Source organism: Acartia tonsa, chromosome 14 (genome assembly GCF_053477335.1).
Source record: "Acartia tonsa isolate MP-2025a chromosome 14, ASM5347733v1, whole genome shotgun sequence".
In the NCBI taxonomy this organism is placed as follows: domain Eukaryota; kingdom Metazoa; phylum Arthropoda; class Copepoda; order Calanoida; family Acartiidae; genus Acartia; species Acartia tonsa.
The window spans coordinates 17372668-17391002 of record NC_137273.1 but is presented as its reverse complement, the minus strand read 5'-3'; the positions used below and the strand labels follow the sequence as shown (position 1 = coordinate 17391002).

Genomic DNA, 18335 nt, shown 5'->3' with positions numbered 1-18335 from the left:
AAATGTTCCAATTACTTAAAACTTTTCAACCTTTTTCTCAAATTTTTCAAAATTGCTCCTTAACTACAAATAGCACTAAAACAGTACTTATATTTACAAAAACTAGAGCTTATGACGATTCTAATGATATGTGTAACATTTTTCTACTATTAACACAAGCTGCGCAATTTGAATTTTAAAATGTGCGTATTTTTGCACAACCTTAAAATCCATAAATCTTCGAAAAAAAGGCCTTCGGAAAAACCGGTTTTTAGGGCATAATTTGTTGAAATAATAATTTTTAAATGTTTGTAACATAAATGTCTTGTAATAGGTTTTCCAAATATATAAAGCATTTTACATAATTGTTTTATTTTCTAAGTATAATTAAGTTTTGTAAAAAATCATTTCTCTTGAATGACCCTGTAGCTTTTGATAGGTTAGGTTGTATTGTATTAGGTGATTGCCCCGCAGGGTTAGGCAAATTGCCCCACAGGGGCCAGAAATAGGAGAAAAGCTACTGTGAAAATACGAAGAAACGCCCCTTAAGGGGCGTTGCCACGAAAGGGACTATTTTGAGGCCTAAGTTGCATACATTTAAAGCGAATCTTTTCTTCTATTAGAGTCGTACGTCCGGAAATATCTTATCGTTAAATTAGGCTTATTTTATCTTTGGAACAGTGACGACTAAGTGTTTATTACGTACGTTCTGCCTGATTTTAGAACTTTGATTTCATGGTTGTTGTTATCCTTGATATTATTAAATTTATTGTTATGCCTTTTCTAACATACTGTCATAAACCCACATTATTTCATGTTAGCTTTCTAAAATGTTTCTCTAAGATTTTTGGGTGTTAACAATAAAGAATTCACAGATTTGTACAATGTTTCGGGGATTTTAAGTACTAAGACAATAGACCCCAATTACAATAAACATAATTACCCCTTTTGTAGTTTTTAATTATTTGTGAAAAAGTTTGTACATTTGATAAAGGTCACCAAAGATTGGTAGCCTACGAATGAGAGAAAATTTTGAAAATACTTTTGGGACTATAAAATAATTTTCAGTATAATGCCCTCCCTACTCGGGGATCTTAAGGGATAAGACAATAGGCAATAAAGTTTGCCCACAATTATAATAAACAAAATTACCTCTAGTAGGTTCTAAATTATTGGTTGAAAAGTTTATACATTAAAGGTTAGAACAACTTAATAAAGGTTTTTGGGAGCCAACTAATGTTATTAAAAATACGTTGGGGACTATATTAAAAATGAAAGGGATAGTCAATCCTTATAATAAAGTAACAGGACGTTTGTTTGTCTGTCTGTCTGTCTCTTTGACTGTGTGCTAACCGCTGAACCGATCGGGTTCTCCTAAACAGGGTAGAATCTCATAGGTCCTGGGAAGGTTTATAACTATTTTGGGGGAGGGTACCACCACACCCCCAAGAGAAATCGCCCATAGAAAAAAATTAACCCCCCCCCCAAAAAAAAAAAAATTCTTCTTTTAAAAAAAAAATCTAAAAAAATAGATTGGGTTATCAAATTCGACTCTCCCCTCCTCAAGTAGCCCTAGAGGGGGCGTAACCGCTAGTAGTCGATAAATTGATATATAATAAAACTCCAATTAAAATTTCTCCATCTTTGGGTTATAATTATTGGTTGAAATGTTTAGACATTGAATATTTTCACAAAATAAAAACATTTTTAAAAGTAACTAAAATTTTTGAAGAAGATTGATTGGAATTATTTAACATTTTAGGAAATTTAGAATGTTACCATATTTTAAGGTGGATCATGAGGCCCGAACAAAATTTGGGGTTGATATTTGCAGGGATGTGGGGATGGTATTTGGAAATGATAAGAAAATCGCACATGTTGGGACTTTAAAGATTTTATTCTTTTTACTAGCGGTTACGCTCCTAGGAACCTCTAGGAGCACTTAGATTGGGGGAGGGGGGAGAAGTCCAGCCCTTCCTATTTTCAACTTATGTTTTTTTTTTAAATTAGGGGGTTATGGATAATTTTTTTAGGAGGGTTAGGTTACCCTACCCCCAAACAGTTAAAAAACCTCCCTTGACATATAAGAAGCATATCGGTTCAGCGGTAAGCAAGATCCTTCGATACAAACAAAAAAAGCTTACTACTTTAAAGTCTTTTTATAGAGAAAGGAAATAAAATCAGTTTTGGGGTTACCCAAATAAAATGCCCCGAATCCCCCAAAAAATTAATATATATTACATAGCCTCATCCCACCGAAAAAAAATCGATCTTAAATTAGTTAGCTTAAATTCTTTGGAAGAAATGTTTGAATAATAATTTATTCAAATCTTAAGGGGTAATTTGGGTTATCATAATTGGGAGGTACATATATTAGGGTTGGGCCGGATATCCGGTGTGGCCGGATATCCGGCTCTATAATTTTTTATACTTTACACTAAAAATCTCTGCTTTTTAAAATTTTAAATGGTTATAATTTTCTTATTATTGAAGCTAGAAGAACATTTTTCTGAACAAGTTTAACTTTATGTAAATTAACATAAGATTTTTGAAGAAATTTTTTTTTGCTACTATAGTATCTGGTAATTTGGCCGGTTATCCGGCCGGATATCCGGTAATTTGGCCGGATATCCGGCCGGTTACCGGATATCCGGCGTTTGAAATCAGCCGGATATCCGGTATACGGTATCCGGCCAAAAAAGTATCCGGCCCAACCCTAAACTGTCATATATATTGTCCATTCCATTGATCCCTGATATAATACATAAAGGTTAAATTATAGGGTTACAGTTTTATATCTTGGAACAAGCATAAAGAATAGTTATTTATCACATCGTATTATAGAGAGCTTTCCGCGGATATTAAATTAAAAAATTATATGATTAAAACCAGTTTTGTTGAAAACAGTAAAAGTGTCGAACTATGACGTCAGAAAAATTAACAATTAACCAATAAGAAGCCAGTATTCACTGTGGTAAAATATATAGCGGCCTCTCATTGGTTAATTGTTAATTTTTTCTGATGTCATAGTTCGACACTTTAACTGTTTTCGTTTTGTTAGCTATGTGAGGGGTCAAAGTCCTGGACTAACCAAATTAGTATAATTTCAATATAAATATTTGTAGAAAATTGTATATATTACGTTGGTTTACATGATTTTAAGTTTGACTGAGAACCGATTGAAATCCAGCGGATATCAATCGGTTTCATAGCTAAACTGGAAATCAAATGATTTCATTTTATAAAACTTTAAATTTCTTCCCTTTTCTATTTTAAGTATATGATATATTAGTTATTAGGCTTTTGAAATTTTATAAGAAGATTTCCCTGACTAATAAGCAACTGCTTTTTTTTGCTTTGTTCGTCCTACTATTTATTGAGATTGTACCGAAGGATCTCGCTAACTAACAACTAATCCGATGTGGTTCTCCCTTACAGGAGAGCTTCTCATAGAATTCCTCGAAGGGATCATAATTGAAGATGATTAAAGTCCCTCAACAGATAATGACGTCATACGATAGAATAGCAAATGAGACTGTAATTGACCAATGGTATAATTTATACTGGCCTCTCATTGGTTATTTTATCGTATGACGTCATAATCTGTTGAGGGACTTTAATCATTCTTCATATAATTTTTGTTGTTGTGGGCACCATCACCATATAGAGAAATCGCAAAAAAAAACATAATTAACCCCATCTAGCGCCTGAGAAATTTTTTGGTAAACAGCTGATTAAAGTATTTAACGCAAATTTAAAAAGAAATATGTTTAACGTTCAACCGCTAAAAATAGATAAACTTGTTAGAATTTCAAAATAATATCAATCCATTGATACTCAATAATTGTAAACGTTTATCTGTTCCAAGGTCTTAATACCTGTACGTGATAATAAAAAGATATGATGCTAGTTGGCTTTATTCAAGTCTTTGCCCCACTGTGAAGTAGACAATTACTGATTTGGTTCGCCTATTTTTCAAAAATTTCGCATGAAAATTGGACAAATGGTTAATGGATATATCATTACTTGAATCTTACACCAGATTTTCATGTTATATAATTAAAACTTGCAGCTGGCTAAAATAACAATTCCCCTAGCAACCCTCTTTACCCCATAAACCCCCCTCCTACTGGATGAACGAACTGACCAATAAACGAGCTCCATGTTAGCAGGGTAAAATGACGATAATTTTTCATCTGTCATAATATCCACACATATTCTACATCCATTATTGGACAATGGAATTTCCTGAAAAATTAAAAAGCACAGAACAACATGGTTATGCGAATTTAAATATGCTCAGGGCATTAAAAAATTATACTTCTTTGAATAAAATTCAAAAAGGAAGATCTATATAGTGCCTATAAAAAATAACGTCATACAATTCAAATGACCAATGATACGCCAACACACAACAGACTAAATCACTAATGGCAGGCCAGTATACATTTAAATTGGCCAATAGTATAACGTCATTTTTTTTATAGGCACTATAAAAAACTTCCTTAAAAAGTCCTCATAATTCCTATATAAAAGCAACAGGATATCTCTCTGTCTGTCTGTGTGTACCAAAGGATCTCGCTAACTGCAAGAACAATATGTTTCAGCTTATCAATGTAGCTATTCACAGGTCCTAGGAAGGTTTATAACTATTTTGGGGGAGGGAACCACAACCCTCCCAATAGAAATCGCCCCTACCAAAAAACTACCCCTCCCCCCTCCTACCTGCAATAAAATTTAATCTAAGGAGTTCGACTGCCTATAATCAAGTCCTGAAAACGTAAGTATGTCCTTAAACATTATCCTGTTTTTAACCAGTTTTTCAACAAATTTTGCTTTGACTCTTATACATTTATATTCTGATTATTCTGTACTGACACTATATAAGTGTTCATGTCCGTTTGTCCTACCGTTTCAGTGCTTCGCTTTTATGGATGTTGTCATCCTTGTTATATTAAAACTATTGGTTTAAAAGTTTGGACAATACCATTATGAAACTAATTTCTATTTTTGCAAACATTTTAGGCCAAAGAATCAGTTAACGTGGTAATAAAGCTTTGGGTACCAGTGTAATTTACATCCCACCCCCCCCCCACCCATGCATATAACAAAATGTGGAAATGTAAAAATGGTTTTTACATTGAAAATTTCATAATTGTCCTGTTCGCATTAAAACATTAGACAAAATATTCTAGAGCAAGCGCTCAATCCTTTTTAAAAGCGAAGCTTTTCTATAATTAGGGTCGGTCCGTCCGACCGAGAAAGATAGCTTTTTTGGTTAATTTAGGCATGTTAGAATTGTCCTATCGATTTCAAACTTTGCATGGTGATTCCTGTAGTGGTTAGGTACGATTTAGAAAGCGTAGCAACTCTATAATCATTACCAGAATGTTCGTACGTCCATTTTAAACATGTTGATTTTTCTACTTTTTTAACAACAAATTGTTGTGTGATTTAATTATCCGTTTGATCTGACTTTTAGTATATTGATTCCTGGGACAACAAAGTACAATATTATAAGAGAAGCAACTCTAAGTCCTAAAAATGTAAGTATGTCCATAAACATTATCCAGTATCTTTCAGTTTTTCATCAAATTTACTTACAATTTTGCTTCGACTCTTATACATTTATTTTCTGATTATTCAGTTCTGACACTATACAAGTATTAATGTCTGTTTGTCCTACCGTTTCAGTGCTTCGCTTTTATGGATGTTGTCATCCTTGTTAAAATTAATTCTTTTATTATTGAAAGCGGAGGTTATCTATATTCAGGAATTGTACGTCAGTGCAACTGTAAAGTTTAGGTCTTTTAGATGATGATTTCTGTAACAATTAGGTTAAATTTAGAGAGAAATTTGATACGTACATTTAAATTTATTGAAAGATATTATTTTTCTATTTATTTTTAAAAGCGAAGCTTTTCTATAATTAGGGTCGGTCCGTCCGTCCGTAACGGATAGCTTTTTTCGTTAATTTAGACATGTCCATTTTAAACATGTTGATTTTTTTACTTTTTTAAATAGCTTTTTTCGTTAATTTAGGGATGTTAAAATTGTCCTATCGATTTCAAATTTTGCATGTTGATTCCTGTAATAGTTAGGTACGAGTTAGAAAGCGTAGCAACTCTATAATCATTACCAGAATGTCCGTACGTCCATTTTAAAAATGTTGATTTTTCTAACATTTTTAACAACAAATTTGTATGTGACCTAATTATCCGATTGGTCTGATTTTTGGTATACTGATTCCTGGGACAACAAAGTACAATATTATAAGTGAAGCAACTCTATAATCAAGTCCTAAAAATGTAAGTATGTCCATAATCATTATCCTGTATCAAGCAGTTTTTCAACAAATTTAATTACAATTTTGCTTTGACTCTGATACATTCGTATTCTGATTATTCAGTTCTGACATTAAACAGTATTAATGTCCGTTTGTCCTACCGTTTTAGAGCTTCGCTTTTATGGATGTTGTCATCCTTGTTGGAACAAAGATTCCTAGCGCACCTAGGTACAATATTTTAAGTGAGAAATCTCTAAAGTCATATCCTAAAAAAGTAAGTATATGTTATATTTAGTATCCTGTATTTATGCAATTTTCTAAATTTCTACTCAGTTTTGTTGATTTGATAACCATAGGCCTCTCTCTGAATGAATACTCTTTTTATCTCTAATATGTACATACAAAATTTCATGAAGATATGAAGAGAGAGAGAGAGAGAGAGAGAGAGAGAGAGAGAGAAATTAGGAAAGAGAAAGATAGAGAGAGAAGATAGGAAAGAGAAAGATCACACAAAACACATATCATGAGAAAGCAAAGCAAATTGTTATAACAGTTGGGGGTTTTACAAACAGACTTTGGGGGTAAGATTTATTTGATTTTTACTTTCCCAACTGTTAAGATCACTGCCTGCCAAAACTTTGTAGCCGATTCTTAAATTCTATTATTGCCACTTTTATAGACAGCTAACCTAAAAATTACTCATCTTTTTAGCGCCCCCATATCCCTCAATTAACTAAACCTAAAATAAGGAAATTGATACATATATTTTTAGCAGTAGTGATACTTTATGATTTTTATATATCTGTCTGTCTATCTCTATGTTAATATGCCTGCCTGTCAGCTATCCATTAAGATCACTGCGTGCCAAACCTTTGTAGAAGTTCCTAAAATAATGTTATTAAAGTAGGGGGAGAAAGTCACTCAAAAATCAGATATGTGACGTCATAAAAATGAGGGTGATGAGAGAAGAAGTGAGAAAGAAAAAACCCTACAAAAGAAAATGATAATATTAATCCCTCATTTTTATGACTTCACATGACTGATTTTTGAGTGAATTTCTCCCCCTACATTGTTGAATCTCATACTGACTGACAAAGGTTCTTGCCTTGCATGCTTATAGCCTTAACTTGATATAAAAAGGATTAAAATATGGATTATAATATATATATTCCTTAAAAATACTGTCTGGCTGCATGTCACTCCTTTAAAATGTAAAAGTATTATTTCAGTATTTTAATTTAAAAGGTTATTTTATTTTATTACAGGTTCTCAATTTAATGAGACAATAATAAGACAATGGCCAATAAATTGATGTACATCCCCAATCATGATTCACAAAATTACTCCTCGTGTAGATTTCAATTAGTAGTTAAACCATTTGGACACCTAACTAAATGAACCAACCAATCAAAATTCAATAAAAATCTCCAAGGTTGTGAATAAGAAAATATTAATTTAAGTCTTTGAGGACATGTGTAAGACACAGCTCAATGTCCTCCCTACCATGCTTATTTTCACCCAAGCTATTGTTAACTTTGAATGCTGCGTTACTAATGGACGTGATATCCCTTGTTTTAAATTTTTAAAAATTTAAATTGGGCACAGAATGGACATTTTAAAATAGACAACAAAACCAGGAAGGGGGGGGAGATTGGACTATTAATTACACTATTCCCCAAAGTTTTATATTCATCTTTTCTTACTCGCTGGAATAACAACTTTTACAACTTTTATTGAATTTTCATTTGTTGGTTTATCAAGTTGAGTGTCCACACATTTCAACCACTAATTATAATTTTGTGTATCACCATTTGGGATGTATATCAATTTATCGGCCATTGTCTTATCCCTTTAGATCCCTGCAACAAAACCACTTTCAGCTTCCCAACTGCTAGATTAATCCATATACATTATACATGTGAAAGCAGTTGAAAGGTTAAACGAAATTGGGCAGTGGAGCTTCCCTGACAAACTTAGAGGTCTAGTACTGACATATTATGTCGACAATAAGGCATATAAGAAAGTGTTAATAACTGACATAAGGGCGTCAGTCTGGATGATATTTGCGACATTAAGCACAACCATATGCTGTTGATATAATAACAGCACATAATTTTAACATGGATCTTTTTTGGTGGGAATATAGTTTTCAATTTGAAGGGTTGGTAAAATAGTAATTATTGCCAGGGAGGGAGGGGACATTTGGCGGTTTATTACATTAGTCCCCAAAGTTTTATAATAACGTTTTCTTATGCGTTGACTTAACAACTTTGGGGACTTTCATTGAATTTTTATTGGTTGGTTAGGAGTCCGAACGATTTAACTACTAATTATAATCAACAGAAGGGGTAATTTTGTGTACCATCATTAAGGATGTGCGTCAATTTAACGGCAATTTTTTAATTCTTGAATTTTAATTTTAATCTTGTATTTTAGCGAAAAAATGCAGGGAAAGGTTAATAGAAAAGAGAATTATATCTTTCAAATAATCAGAATTAAAACAAAGAAGACAATTTCCTTAGTTTAAGTAGCGAAAACTGAAATTTAAGATGGAATTATGGACAAAATAGAATTAAAGAGCAGGTGCTCAGTGGTTATAAATCAAGAAGAAGAAAAAATAGAGGTTCTAAAAATCTTAAAATGAAATAGACTAAAACCATCGAATGTCTAAATGTCGATAAAACACCAATTGATGAAAAACAAAAGTTGAATTTGCATCTTATGTAATCGGGACGTATCAAGCTTATAACAACAGAGCTATTCTATAGTTCATTTTGTCATTCAGTTTATCTGTAACAATGTGGGGGATATGTGACTTTCCCAGCTGCTATTTAAGATAAACAGCTGACATTCCTGACAAATGGGCATCTACTTAGTCTAGAAAAAGTGGCACCAAAAATATGACGTAATACAATAAAGTTGACCAATGAGAGGCCAGTATATACTATAATTGACCCAAGGTAAAATTTATACTTGCCTCTCATTGGTTATCTTATGGTTAACGTCATTTTTTTGGTGCGCTGTCTCCTTAGTATAAACATTGTTTTGTCCGTCTATCTGTCTGTCGGTCATGATTAAAAAATAACACAATCATCTATAATACAAAGTAGAATGATGTCTGTCCGTCAGTCTGTCTGTCTGTCTGTCCGTCCGTCCGTCCGTCCGTCCCTTAAGATCTCGGTAACCACAGAACCGATTGGATTCTACTCTTCAGGGAATATACCTACTGGTCCTGTGATTGTTTTAGGCTATCTTTTTGGGGGGTGGGACACCCCCAACCCCCCAAAAAAATAAAAAAAAATCCCCATAAATTTTTTTTGGATGATGCAGATGATACCAACTATTTGGTGCTTCACCACATGTACTACATTTTTTTAAAATTACCCCTGGGGCAAAAGGTGTGTGTTTCCAAGGTACTGACAAAGTGAATTATACAAAGGTTATCTATGATACAAACTAGAATGATGTCTTTCCTTGAGATCTCGATAACCACTGAACTGATCGGATTCTATTCTTCAGGGAATATAACTACTGGTCCTGTGGTGGTTTTAGGCTATTTTCTTTTAGGGTGGGACACCCCCAATCCCCCCCTAAAACAAAAAATCCCACAAAAAAATATGTAATTATACCTCTTGGGGCAAAGCCCCTAGAGGCTAGGGGCGACGCCGCTAGTAGTCCTGATAAAACACTAAATGATAAGGTGGGCGGGGTTTTAATGGTCGTGTTAAAGGTAAAGTGATAAGTAATTTGGATTTATTAAGGAACTATTTTACAAAAAAAAAAAATGTACCTACCTAATATAACCAACCTATCCTGACTAAAAGTAAAACAAAACAGCTCACCAGCCATTGAGTCGATGGGTGTTTTTTAAAACTGTTTCACAGCTCCCTACTGCTATTTTGATTTAAAGATCCATGTTTTCTTGGCAGCACTGGCAATGATTTAAAGATAAAACTATGTACTTATATAAGTACTTAGAGGGAACCTGCTCATTACCTATATCTTTATCCATGATTACGGAGCATCAACAATTTTGATATTAAAAGAAAACATGTTATTACACTTGTGATATTTGGAAAAGATAACAAACTTTAGGTTTATTAAAAACTGCAAGAATTTTTCTTATAAAGGCAATGAATGTAAAACTCTATTAATTTTTTGTTAGGGGGGATAGGGGGAGGGCCAATCACACCTTACCCCCCCCCCCCCCCCATTTTAAATAATAGTTTTTTTGAATATATATTTTTAAATGGAATAATTTTTTTTCTTGGGGCGGGAGGGTGGACTGGTAATACCCTTCACAAAATAGTTATAGGACCCATGAGAAGCTACAATATAAAGGAGAACCAGATCAATTTAGCAGTAAGCGAGATTCTTCAGTACAAACAGACAAATAGACAGACAAACATTCTGTTACTTTATTATAAAAACAAGCGGATACGCCCCCTAGAGGTCTCTAGGAGCACTTGAGGAGGGTTAAGTTGGATTCAATAACCCAATTTAATTTTATTTTAGATTAAAAAAAAACAAAGTAAATAAAATAACCCCAAAATAGTTATAAACCTTTCCAAGAACTATGAGAAGATACCCTGTAAAGGAGAACCATGCCGTTTCAGTGGTCAGCAAGATCCTTAGGTACAAACGAAAAGACAAACAAACAGACAGATACACATCCTGTTACTTTATTATTGTTCTGCAGATAATATTTCAGCCATGACCACTTTTTATAGTACCCCAAATGTCGACATGAATAATCCTTCCATGAAAATAACAGGATGTTTGTCTGTAGCGAAGGATCTCGCTTACAGCTAAACCGATATGGTCGTGCGGACAGACAGTGAATTTCCCAATTTATAAGGAAGCTTCAAAAAAAAATTTGTTGTTTCAAAAAAACAATTTAACAAGTTCAAGTGTTTTCAAAATTTTTATAATTTTCTATCTTTAACAAATCTGTCTAAATTTTTGTAATACTCAAGTGCATAAAATGTTTTATTTCCTTTGTTAATGTCATTGTAGGTATTAAATAGCATTTTTTAGTAGGTTTATAATTCCAGGTGATTTTAAAAATAATAAAAAAAATAATTTCCCTGAGGCTTTAAGCTAGGCGACTGACATGTATCTGCTGAGCCAGGGGGTAATGGAGGGGACAATGGATCGAAAATTAAATTTTAGGAGTCTCAGACTTTGGGTACTGGCTTAAAGGGAATGTGCAAGAATTTAGCAGGTTCTGACTGACTTTATGTACTAGCGCATCATTGCCGCTAACTTGATGAGTTAGTTTTGAATATGGCAGACAAATATCAATAAACTTAATTTCTAACAGACGGCAGGTTTTTAAAAAAATTTTCTCCAAAAAATATCATTACATAGATAAAAACTTTATTGTGATATTTGTGTAATAAACAATCTAAGAACCCTTAAATTAAATTTTTGTATATAGCGGTATTTTTAAATTTAGAGATATGGGGTGAACGAGTTCCAGGGAGATTGTTCTAGTAATTAATTACAGAATGGTTACTTCAGTCTGATGTACTGGTAATTTCAAATGAATGGTTTTTTTTCTAATAACTTTTTTCTTATTTTATAGTTTTTCTAGATTTGACTAACATACCCTTTACAATTTTCTTTATATTTTCTGGATAAATCTGGATTTCATGGCCTTTCGTTGAAAACTTTTAAATTGAATTAATTGCCCATTGTCCCCTCCCTTACACCCTGCTCTTGAGTACTGATTTTTAAATTAGAAAATCAAACGCTGTATGAAACTATATCAAATTGTTATAAGCACATCAGACACAATTAAACAAGAACGACTAAATTCAATAGTATTTTAGTACACAAGCGAAGCTTTGTAAATTAAGACAAATAGTATAATTTCTCGAATCGCTATGAAACCTATTAATATCCGGTGGATTAGAACCGGTTCTCAGCCATACTATTAAAATTATGGCTAGCATCGTATTATATCCATTTTTCTTAAGAGATCTTAAGGTACATAAACACAGACTGCGCTACTTATCAGTTATCTAAAGGGATAAGACAATAGCCGATAAATTGATATACTCCCCTAATGATGATACACACAATTCCTCTTTCTGTATATTAAGATTAGTGGTTAAAACGTTCAACTTTGAACACTCAACTTTATGAATCAAAATTCACTAAAGTCCCCAAAGTTGTCAAGCCAACGAATAATAAAACGTTGTTATAAAACTTTGGGGACTAGTGTAATAAACAGCCCATTGTCCCCCCATCTCTCTCTCTCTGACTGGATGACCTACGGACCAAAACAACTAAGTCGTAGAGTAGCTTTGCCGCTGTAAAAATATTATCAGCGTAGAAAATCTTTTTAAAATGTTGCTTTATCATGAACATAGTTTTAGTAAAAATGAGGTAAAAAATGTCTTTTTTTTGTTTTAAATATCATACTCTATAATTCACTTTGTCTATCCGCCAGTCAGTCTGTTTCACCGTTTCAGAGTTACACTTTTATGGATGTTGTCATCCTTGTTAGTTATAAGAATCAAAAATAAAACAATTATACTAAAAAATAATATATATTTATAAATTATTTACAGATATTAAAATATTTATTTACAAACAATAAGATTAAACAATATGAATTCGGCAGCCGGCTTCAAATCAGCTCTTTTCAGGCAATTGGCTGCTAAAAAAGCGAAATCTTAAAGTAATATGTTTTTACGGTGTAGATTTTACATAAATAAAAGGACAATTCATTCAATCAAAAAGATGCTAAGATAAAAAGTGAGGGAGAAAACTAGAAAGATAGGCTTATCATAATTTAAACAGATAAAATTTTTAGTAGGTATGGAATAAAGTTAAGGACAAGGTCAAGGGAACGCCAGTCAAGTCAACAATTCTAGGAAAATCACAAAACCTACTCTGGTAACCTTCTGGAGCATATAGCGAAAAGGAAGTTGCAAACTACTTGTATTTTGTACTATCGTTCACTTCAGGGGGTATAACACATAAGCTATCACCAAACCTCATTATCTCACAATAATTGTCTGATTCTAGAATCAAAACAAAGCTTTTTTACTAAACAATTTTGAATTATGGGGATAAAAAAATTTTTGAAAATACTTCCTAAAATTAAAATCTTTGAATTTTTTCTTATCCATAATATTTGTAACTGTTTAAAAACAAAAACAAAATATTTTGACATATTTTTCATCCAAAGCATTTTCAAAAACTTTAATTAACCCCTTGAAGCAAGTTAAGTCAAAAGTTTCAAAATGATTAAATTACTAAAAAATATCTCACTTCATGAATCTACTAGCAGCTTTGCCTAAAGCCTCTGACGGACAGACATCATTCTACTTTGTATTATAGATACAAATGAAATAGGACAAATTCAACCCTAACAATTTGAATCTTTGCTTTTTAAAAAAACAAATAACCCTTAAACAAAAAATACTAATTTCTTTTTGAAGATGTCAAGAGATACAATTTTTTTTTTAAGTTGTAAAGGAAGGCAAAATTAAACTACAACAAATATAATAAAATGTATGATTGGGAAAAGACATAGTTATGTAGTTCATAATTTTAGGTGTTGTAAAAACCTTTTCTTAATTTTAATTTGTAGATGAGATAGATATTTAAACAATCTTAAATATTTTTCAAAGTATTACAGCTATTCACTAATTTTTAATGAATTTCATTCACTGTTTAACATATAATCTACGAGTAGTTTATGATTTAGATAAAATATCAAAAACTTGTAAAAAAAGCTTTATATCTGGTTATACATCTTTAAACTAAACATGCAATCAATCTCTGAAATCCTTTTTGCAGGGCTTTGAGTAAAGAAAGCCAAAAGTGAGTTTCTTATCGAATTCTGCCAAAAGGTGCTTAATCTCATCATCACGTTTAAACTAGAAATCAATGAAATCAGCTCTAAAGCATTGTTTTCCAGAATAGCATTCCCTTGTACCTGGTTAAGACTATTACATAAATTAAATTTCTCATAATACATTAATAACATAGAATTATATTACACATGGTTACAATTCTATTTTGTAGGCACTTTTTAAATTTATTTATAAAATACTTTTTTGTAGTATTCAGAATATTCTGAATAGTCAAAATCGTCATGATAATCATATTCCACAAATTGTATTTCAAGTTTTGGCAGCTTGATATTGTTAATATCATCTTCACTTAGATTTTCAATGTATTTTACCTCTAATCTAGTGATAGAATCTTTACACGACTTTATCAATGCTAGAGCAGCATCTACATCCATTTTAACTAAATGAAGTATTTTAAGATTTGGTAACTGAAAACTGTTGATAACAGCTACATTTATATCATCCATTTCTATTATCTTTAATTCAGTGAGAGTTTCTTTGCATGACTTAATCAAAGCTAGAGCAGCATCTCCATTGATACTAAATAAATGAAGTAATTGAAGATTTGGTAACTGAAAACTGTTGATATCAGCTACATTTAGATAATTAAATGCATCACCTACTCCCAACTTTAATTCAGTAATCATTTCTTTGCATGACTTAATCAATGCAAGAGCTGCATCTTGATTCATCCAGAATAAATAAAGTATTTTAAGATTTGGTAACTTAAAACTGTTGATTACATCTACATTTAAGTCATAAACCTCTCTTATCTCCAATTCAGTAAGAGTTTCTTTGCATGACTTAATTAATGCTAGAGCAACATCTCCATCGATCCAGCGTAAATATAGTATTTTAATATTTGGAAAATGAAAACTGTTGATAACAGCTACATTCAAATTATCAGTATTTGCTGTCTTTAATTCAGTGAGAGTCTCTTTGCATGCCTTAATCAATGCTAGAACAGCATCTCCATCCATGTTAATTATATGAAGTATCTTAAGATTTGGTAAATGAAAACTGTTGGTATCAGCTACATTTAGGTCATTTATCTCTAATTCAATAAGAGTTTCTTTGCATGACTTTATTAATGCTAAAGCAGCATCTGCATCCATATTGTATAAATCTAATGATTTGATATTGTTCAAGACAGGTAATTTAAGAATAGTATCACAAAGATATCTGCTAAGACCAATATGTGTTAGAGAATTTGCATTGTTCTCCAAAACATTTTCAACAAGTTCTTTTGTTTTATTCTCCAAACTGAAACAATTATATTTGAAATCTACAGTAATTGATTCAAGTTCTAAAGGAAAATCATTTTGTACAGATTGACTTTGAAGATCATTCTTATTAATATCAACATCTAATACAGTGATATTATCTCTGAATTTTGACAACAATTCTCTCTTTGAAGCTGAATCTATCTCTCGAATTTTAAGATTTAATTTGTTATCCAGCCCATAAGGTCTCTCCATAGCAACTTCCAGAGTTCTTTGAATCTCTTCAAAATTCTGTCTGGACACTTTTATTTTGTAAGTTCCAAAAAGCTGCTTAAATTCATTTGATACTCTCTCAAAAAACCTAAATTGGATTAGTTTTAATGAAACTTTACAACAATTCCCTCCTCCCCCCCTAATTTATTGAAAAATAAGTAAACAGAAGAAAATAAACCAAAAGTTCATATGAAAACTAAAAGAACTAGACAGTGAAACAGAATGCTTGACTTGAAAACAAGGATGACAACATCCATGAAAGCAAAGCTCTGGAATGGTAGGACATACAAACATTAACACTTTTAGAGTGTCAGAACTTAATCAGAATATAAATGTATTTAAATTGAAACAAATTGTAAGTAAATTTGTTGAAAAACTGCTTAAATACAGGATAATGTTTTCGAACATACTTACATTTTAAAGACTCGATTGTAGAGTGCTTAGCCTAAAACATTGTGCTTTGTTGTTTTAGGAATTAGTATTCCAAAAATCAGATCAATCAGATCATTTCATCACATAAAAATTAGTTGTAAAAAAAATTAAAAATCATCATTTTTAAAATGGACATACTGACACTTTGGTAACAATTATAGAGTTTCTACGCTTTCTTAATTGTACCTAACTACTACAGGAATCACTATGCAAAGTTTGAAATCGATAGGACAATTCTAACATGCCTAAATTAACAAAAAAAAGCTTTCTGTTTTGGAATTATAGAAAAGCTTCGCTTAAAAAAAAGTAAATATTTTACCATGGTGAGACCCTTCTCAGTAGTTTTATTTCCTTAACAGTTAGGAAAAACAGAATCCTTCTGAAGGCCACCAGAGGAAGAGTCTTAAACTCATCACCAGCATCCTTAATATAGGAATAGTTATATTTAAATCGTTTTATAAACAGCTTATTAAAATGTACAATAATAAGATTAAAACCATTTTTTTGCCCTGAGATGCAGAAGGCACAGGCATTTATATAGGCAAAAAGCTGTCTATAATACGATGCAATTACTATACAAAAAAAACACATTCTACATATCAAGCAAATTATATCATGCTTTCCCTCGTCCATGCTCCTCATTCATAATATGAGTGCCATTAATTTTGGTGCCTTAAGATGAAACACCTGCCAAAACTCTAGGCTTGGGTGATGTAGTAATAGAGTAGCTTCCATGGGAATGGATGGGTCTGCTTAAATATAATGAAACATAGAATGCACTCAGCTATGCGCGAAGGTTGCAAATCTATGATTTGCCAAAGGATTTTCACCTCCAATCTCCGTGTGCATCTAAATCCTAACTTCACTATCACCTATTATTTAACTAATTCTCCTTCAATTTCATCTAGAGAACCCTATGGCATCATCCAAATGTAATGGGATGCAACACTCTATCACCCACTGTTAGATATTAGGTAAGGTAACATCCAACAGACAACCAACCCTTTTTATTGCACGACCTTTGTCTGCGAAGTCCTAACTGTGCACGGTAATGAGTTACGCCTGCTTATGGGCCAAGGCATTCCCCTGTTTATGTCGCGCACCAGAAGTTGGAGCTCTTTTCACGTCTTTAGTTAGAACGCAGTGTCGGGCCAAGATTCGAACCTATCACCTACCCGACGACGAGCAGATGCGCTACATGTTGTGCCACTTACAAACACTATACTAAAATTTAAAAAAACAAACCTCTAAGTGAAGAAGAAAATTATGATTAAGATTTTCAGCCATGACAACAAACAATACCTTAAAATTATATGATAATTATTTCTAATAGCAAAGCATTTCTATAATTACAGTCGGTTTCTCCAATCCCTCTATGTTACCCTAATAGTTATTTCTTGCATCGTATTATAAACAGCTTTTCGCGTATATAAAAATGTACAATTATAAGATTAAAAACCAGTTTTTATAGCTCCCAGATGCCATAATAATATGATACGATACATAATTTTTCAGACTAGTTCTAATCGGGTGGATATTTAAAAGGAATATATTCCTATTTCTATAAAAACAATTAAAAATACATATTATATAATAAGTACGAAGAAAGAATAAAAATTACCTCTTTTATTGATTATGAAGTTCAGTTGATAAACTGAGAAAGATAAAAAAATATTCATATTTGTAAATTTCTTATCTTTTATATTTTTTTTCTCGTAAGTATTCGAATCCGGTGGATAGGAATCGGTTCTCATCCATACGAAAAATCTATGTCTAGCATCGTATTATATCCAGTTTTCTACGAATATAGAAATGTACAATCATAAGATTAAAACTAGCTTTTTTAGCCGGTGCCTTCGGCACCACGGGGCTAAAAAAACTAGTTTTAATCTTATTATTGTACATTCTATATCCGCGAAAAGCCGTTTATAATAACTATTCTCGTATTCATTCGAATTTGATTAATATCCGGTGGAATAGAACCGGTTCTCATCCATACGAAAAAAAACTATGTTTAGCATCGTATTATATCAATTTTCTACGAATGTACAATCATAGGATTAAAACCAGTTTTTTAGCCCTACATTTTATATCTGCGGAAAGCTGTTTATGATACGATGCGGGAAATAACTAATCTCTCATCATTTGCGCTTGAAACCTGCTGAGATGGGTTTTTGAAAGAAGAATGCCGCGTTTTTATTATGAAAATATTATGAAAATGCCTCGTAGGATTTAAACAGAGTATATAACTATTTATTTAATTATTTCGCT

General features: G+C 32.1%; 3 protein-coding genes across 5 annotated transcripts in view; all 3 read right to left on the bottom strand.

The window, feature by feature from the left end:
- The window catches only part of LOC145305908 (voltage-dependent anion-selective channel-like), a 326720-nt gene that overhangs the window by 67040 nt on the left and 241345 nt on the right, over positions 1–18335 (bottom strand). The window lies entirely within an intron of this gene.
- RpL15 (ribosomal protein L15) overlaps positions 1–18335 on the bottom strand; it is a 227898-nt gene that overhangs the window by 70324 nt on the left and 139239 nt on the right. The window lies entirely within an intron of this gene.
- Positions 14037–17362, bottom strand: LOC145306175 (uncharacterized). Its single transcript, XM_080148179.1, has 3 exons — positions 17310–17362; positions 16384–16487; positions 14037–15720 (listed from the first exon to the last, which is right to left on the bottom strand). The coding sequence occupies exons 1-3, from the start codon at positions 17349–17351 to the stop codon at positions 14322–14324; spliced, it is 1545 nt and encodes a 514-aa protein (XP_080004305.1). The 5' UTR covers positions 17352–17362; the 3' UTR covers positions 14037–14321.